Source organism: Eupeodes corollae, chromosome 1, assembly GCF_945859685.1.
Source record: "Eupeodes corollae chromosome 1, idEupCoro1.1, whole genome shotgun sequence".
Lineage (NCBI taxonomy): Eukaryota > Metazoa > Arthropoda > Insecta > Diptera > Syrphidae > Eupeodes > Eupeodes corollae.
This window is the reverse complement of record NC_079147.1, coordinates 137,679,774-137,686,334: the sequence shown is the minus strand read 5'-3', so window position 1 is coordinate 137,686,334 and position 6,561 is coordinate 137,679,774. Positions and strand designations below refer to the sequence as shown.

Here is a 6,561-nt window from a genome sequence, read left to right as displayed (position 1 = left end):
CCAATTGGTCTGCTAACAACGTCTTAGTTATTATGGCTCAGGGTATTGCAAGAAGATGGATGGACCCAATTGCATCTTATTTTGTAAAATCCACTTGTCCGTCAGTAATGCTAAAAATGCTATTGTTAAGATCCATATACGCCCTTCAGAAGATTAGCTTTGTACCAATTCATCTGATTTCGTACCAAGGAGCAAATTTTCGTGGATTTTACCGAGAGCTTGGTGTTACTACAAACAAGCCGTATTTTGAAGTCGAACAAGAAGGAAAAGAGAATCAAACAATTTTTTGCTATGATATATCGTTCTACGCTTCAGTCACATCGTCAACAGCTTCTTGGAATGATATTGTTACATTCTAAAACATCGATTCCAAGATCATTCCGCGATGTGCACGCGAGCTTACTAGTGAGCATGTAAATCCGAACACCTTTCAACGAATGAAAGTTCGATTTGCTACCCAGATTTTAAGCCATACTTTAGGATCAGCCCTAAAAGTAGAGCCCTTAGTGCTTTATATAGTTCAGGAACAGTCTCTGATAGTATGAAAGGGACTGCAGAATTGTTTTTTTCTTCAATGACTTATTCGATATTTTTAATTCTTCCACTCCTTCTTACGGGAACAAGCATCAATCGAAATTTTGTTGTGAAGAAAACCAATTTAGATTTCAGCAGGACGCCAAGAAATTATTGAAAAGAGTCATAAGTTCTGATGGCAAAAACCTTACAAGCAAATTTTCGTTTGTTACGAGATGGCTGCTCAACATCGCATCCCTCATTTCTATGTGGGAGCAGCTAAAAACTTGCAATATTAAATATGTACTTACTAGACATTTAAATCAGGGCTGCTTAGAGCATCTTTTTAGCAATATTAGTAGCTCAGGGGGAAGCAATAGGAGAATAATAGCTTTTAGTTTTATTAGCATATTTCAGCAGTTATGGGGATTAAAACATTTAAAAGTAGTTAGATATGGAAATTGCGAGGAGTTAGATTTTGTTCAGTTAGACGTTTTCTTCAACCAACATTCTAATAAGCCGTCTTGCATGTCTTACTGAAAAGATGCTGATACATCTCTTGCAGTCAATTCGATTGAGAATATACATAGGTGCGGAAGATTTCTTGAAGGAAAATAGTTTTTAGTATGTTTGTGGTTGGCTGTATCGCAAATGTTATGAAAAGCACACATGCAAAATCCCATCGGCAATTTTTAATAATCCGCATTCCGCTGTGAACTTAGTTTTTACCAGCTTCAAGCAGTTCGATAACTGCAACCTTCTGGCTTCACCATCAAACTTTTTATTTGGCACAATTGCACGAGAACGAAGTTCTCCAAAAACTTCTTGATGGTTTAAATCCAAGATATAGTTTCGTTCGCTGTAGCAATTCACCGGAAAACTTTTATTTCAAATTTTATGTTAGAGTTAGAATTCTTTTTGAGCCCAAATTTTGGAATAGGGATTTAAGCAAGCCACATTTTAGGAATAAGTCATTCTGCGTTACACACCTTTAGACACACAATAGTACAATTTTCCGCATAGGTATATAAAATATATTTTTTTATTTTTTCCCAAAATTAATTTTTTAACTGCATATGCTGTACTTTCCAATTTGATAGACCAATAAGAGAAGGAAGTTATCGTTGGTCAATTTGACGCCTGAAATAAATTTTATTCATAAAAATGCTACATGCAATTAGTTTTTTCTAAATTATCTTTCGTTCAAAAACTAAACAATCCTAACCAACAGAATCTGAAGTGCTGACATTGGCCCAATTTGAGATTTGTATAACTTTTTAATTTCAATCTACATAAATGTTGTTAATGTATATTAAATAAAATAAGATTGGCCAAATACAAATTTAATGATTTATTAGTGATGTTTTTTATTTTATTATTTGGTGAATCATGAAACGTCGATAATTTCATTAAATTTTGAATTCAATTCCAATACGAATTTGTTGATTTTGTATAAAAGCTATTAAAATTGTGGATTTAAATCAAAGTGCTAAGTGCTCACATATTAAATTGACGTACCGTAGCTTATGCTTAACTGATTCATATGGACAAAAATTGACAAATCACGATAGAAACGCGTATGCATCCTTGGTTGTAAAGTTTTTAACCATACTTTCGGTGCTGCAGATGATAACAGGTAAATTAAATGATAAATATGTTTAATTAACTTAACTGAATCAAAACACCATGCTGCTATGGTTTAAATAATCTTTGTTCCAAATAAACGTAACGAAAATGTACCTTGTTCTACTTTTCACTAGGCTTATCCAAACTACAAAGTCCTGCCCTTCCGAAACTATTTGATACTTTCACATAATTCCAACGGTTCTAAGTCATAATTATCCTCCTCTAAGTGTTTCTTACAACCACTTTCAATTTAAATTGTTTTTTCTAAAAATTTCTATCTAGGACCTACTTCATCAAAAATTCGTATGAAATGCATGAAATTCTACTTGCAAAGTCCTGCCGTTCCGAAACTATTATATGATCCTTAAACATAATTTGAACGGTTCTAAGTCATATTTGTTTTTTTCAAAAACTTGATTTTATTTATTTATTTCATCCTGAAGAATTGAATATTCTTCAAGAACTGAATAATGAAATTGATGTAAATATGTTTGTTACCAAGGTAAGGGATGCATTAACACAAACTTCATTACATTTAAGAAATTATACCCCACAAAAAAAATTTCTGCGAAGTACTTTAAGAGCTACTCAGACAAATCTTTTAGATTACGAAAGACGGAATGGAACGGACTGTTAGGAAAAGGATGCTCATATATTAAGATTAAAAGAGAAAGCTAAGAATTTAAAGGTAAGCTAAGAATCCGCTAAGGATTGCTTTGAAAGAAAATTAAAGAAAACTTTGTCTGATGGACTCTACGTTATCGTGACAAATTTTAGGAATAATAACAAAAAACATCCAAAAGGCTTTAGGTATTCTTACGAAATGAAGCTACTAGTACTTTCAGTAAAATTTACTTCGCCAATAACTTACAGATTAATGCGTGAGATAAAACACTGTTCGTTTATTTCTAATTGGCCAAACCAACGTATGAATATTGATTTCAACATTAAAAGCCTGGAGCTTAAAATGAGCCAGGCCCCCTTAATGTTAAGGTATTGTTCAATTTCAATGGACGAAATGTCATTGAAAACAAAATTGAGGTATTGTGGGAAAACAGATAGAATAATAGGATTTGAGGACTATGGTGAGTTGAAAACACATTGGCCTGCTAACAACGTTTTAGTGATCATGGCCCAGGGCATAGCTAAGAGATGGAAACATCCCATACCTTATTATTTTGTCCGTTCCGCCTGTCCGTTCGTTATGCTTACAAAGCTTTTGTTTAAGTGCATAAAAGCACTTCAAATAAGTGGTTTTATCCCACTTCATGTAGTTTCTGACCAAGGACCAAACTTGTTTTAACGTGCACCCCCTTTAATTAAAAAGCTCGTGAAATTGTCTTCTTAAAAATAATATATCCTTCACCTATTCTGGTGCCACTTCTTCTTCAGCCACTTGGAAAGATATACAAAAGTTGTACAACGTTGCGCCCAAAGCTGGCTATTGATCATATTCATCCCAATGAATGAAAAGTTGTTATGCCACCCAAGTTTTTAGCCATACCGTAGGTAGGTTACTTTATACAGCTCAGGAGGGAGCTTTAGTACAATAAAAGACACTGCAGAATTGGTCTACTTTTTCAACGACCAATTTGATATTTTCAATTCCTCTATGAAATCTTTTGGAAATCGTTTTCAATCAAAGTTCAGTTGTACTGAAGACCAGTTAAAATTTCTGCAGGACGCGAAACAAATGTTACATTCTTTTAAGGTCATTGAGCTCGGCAGTAAGAATGTAACAAACAAATTTTCGTTCATAAAAGGTTGGCTACTTAAAATTGACTTTTATCCATTTAGGAACATTTAAAGTTATGTAATTTTAGTTACATACTATCGAGACACCTTAATCAGGATTGCTTAGAGCATTTTTTTGGCGACGTTAGAAGTTCAGGTGGAAACAATAGGCGGGTGTCTCCGTATTCGTTTATGACCATTTTTCAACAGCTTTGGGGACTTAGATATTTGGGGGTTGTCAAATCCGGGAACTGTGAGCAGTTAGATTTCATAGAGTTAGATAGTTTTTTTTAAGACAATGTGTCTAAGCAGATTTGCTTACCTTCCGACAGAGAACCTTTTAGTAGTATTACAGCCACTATAACTGATGAAATAAATATAACTTATTTCTTGAAAGAAAATAGATTTGCTTATGGCTGCGGTTGGTTGTACAGACAATGCTATCAGAAGCCCACTTGTGAAGTTCCATTGCCAACTTTAGCTAGTTAAGAATCCTCAATTAGGTTAGTATTTTCATCATTTAAGCAATTCGATAATTGCAATTTTGTAGCTCCACCTTCAAATTTGTATGATTATGTTTTAGATATAAAAAAACAGTTTTGAAATTTGCTCATGAAAACGATGTTCGCGCCAAAATGCATACCTCTTGACTTAATATTATTTTCTATGCTTGGTTAAACCTCTTGTCTCAAAAAAGTATTCACACATAGATAATAATTTGTAGGGCTAAGGTGGTGTGAAAATGCATTAAATTGTTTCTATTGATTAATTATACATTTACAGTCTTATTTAATAGAATTCGCTAAACAGATGAATAATTATACAGTGCATAAGGATTTATGTAGGCTCTATGTAACGTTGCGAAAATTTTCATTTATAAAAAATTATGCTATACATTTTAGTTATACAATGCTTATGTCAAAAAAAGTACCAAAATGGAGCAATCTATTCCATTTATCTGTCTATCAAATCAGCTGTTTGTCATAACAAACACAATATAGAAATTTGTGTTGTGCTTTTGTTGTGCAAAAATGGAATCCAAAACAAAAAGGTCTCGTACCCCGAATTGGGATTCGTCCGATAAAGTAAGTAATATCAGCGGTAAGAACCTTTGAATGAAATTAATAAAACTTCTTACATTTCTTTTAGATACTCTTCCGACAGCTTATAGACGACAAAATTGAAATTATTGAAAATAAAAATCTTGACACCAACACATCCCGCATGAAAAGAGACACCTGGCGTGAAATAACCGCTAGGTATGTACAAATATATGTAGATAATCTTTGTTTTTTACTAATTTGTTTGCAATGATTTTCAGTCTCAACAGTTTAAGCGCAACGATGAGGGAAACATCTCAAATTCAGGCTCAATGGCGAGGAACTAAAATGAAGGCCAAAGCAGAGATGTCGGCCTTCAAAAGAAACCTGAGAGCAACAGGTGGTGGACCACCTCCCAAGTCACCTGAGCCTGAGCTCATCAAATTGATGGCACTTATCCCCCATGAATTTGAGGTGGATACAAATGATTTTGATTGCGATACTGAGGTTTCTTACACACAATATGTGCTTATGCTTTATATAATTATAACAAATCATTTTTTTTTTTTTAAGACACTGGTTGTGGACGATGAGTATGAAGATGTTTTTTTTTGTGGAGGACGATTCGCCAAGGAAATATGTATCATCAACTCATTCTTCACCAAAAATACATGCTCCATCACCACCAATGCCATCACCAAAACCGCCACCACCTTCACCTCCATCTTTGGATACTTTTTCTAAAAAGAAGTCAGCATCATTTAAACGGAAGGTAGCACATCACATGCATTTCTCTTCGTCATTGAATAATATTAGTTTTTTTTTCTTTATCAGAATAACTGCAAAGACAGCGAACTCCTCAAAAATGAATTGTTTCAGTTCGCTATGGCAAATCGGAGAGCCGAAAAAGAGTTTATGCAGCTTGAGCACGACGAAAAAATGAAGAGCATAATAATAGAGTGGGAGATTAAACTAAAAACATTAAATATGTATCCATAAAAGGTACGGATTTCGAATTGGTGTGAACATTTAGTACAAACTTACCTCGTTCCGTCCCCAATATCTTATTGCAGCCATTACTTGGATATCTATGGGGATGTGGCCTCCTCTATTGTCGCTGCTGAGATCCGAACGGATAATTTAAACTATTTTTATTATATTCCTTTTTGAAAATCTATATTTTTTTTAAATTCTTAAACTTTCCCACTTCTCGGAGTTGGTAAAACGCGATTTAAATTATTAAAATCGTTAATAAATGAGCTAAATTGGAAAGGCATTATTGTTCTCTTTTAAATTTAAATAATGGAGAGAAATCAAAATGACATTTACGAAATAATAACAACAATAATTTCCTTATGTAGGCTCTATTCAACCTCAAAACGAGTTTAGCTTATTATGGGACTATGCAACCTTGCATAAGTTTTATAAATAGCATTTTTGCGTTTAGAGGCATTATAGAGATTACATAATTTTATGTAGGCTCATACAGCGTTTTTAAATAAGACTGTTAATACATTAAACTATAAACAATAATTTTTGTATTGGAGCGTAGTTGAATTGTAAGTAAAAAAACGTCTATATTTATGTTGGCAACGCTTTTACTAAAGTACAAAATGTAAGGTTTCTAGTACATTTTGATCCCTTCTGG

The 6,561-nt window shown here is 33.5% G+C and overlaps 1 protein-coding gene across 2 annotated transcripts; it reads left to right on the top strand.

Annotated features, from left to right (window-relative positions):
* The first annotated feature begins 5,482 nt into the window (after positions 1 to 5,482).
* Positions 5,483 to 6,355, top strand: LOC129942605 (zinc finger homeobox protein 4-like). Of its 2 annotated transcripts, XR_008781063.1 has the most exons (3): positions 5,483 to 5,685; positions 5,748 to 5,915; positions 5,987 to 6,355. XR_008781063.1 is itself a non-coding variant. In XM_056051621.1 (2 exons), the coding sequence occupies exons 1-2, from the start codon at positions 5,503 to 5,505 to the stop codon at positions 5,910 to 5,912; spliced, it is 348 nt and encodes a 115-aa protein (XP_055907596.1). In that variant the 5' UTR covers positions 5,483 to 5,502; the 3' UTR covers positions 5,913 to 6,355. The 2 variants fall into 2 exon arrangements, 1 of the variants encoding a protein (XP_055907596.1); XM_056051621.1 differs by having other exon boundaries at positions 5,748 to 6,355.
* The last annotated feature ends 206 nt before the right edge of the window (positions 6,356 to 6,561 follow it).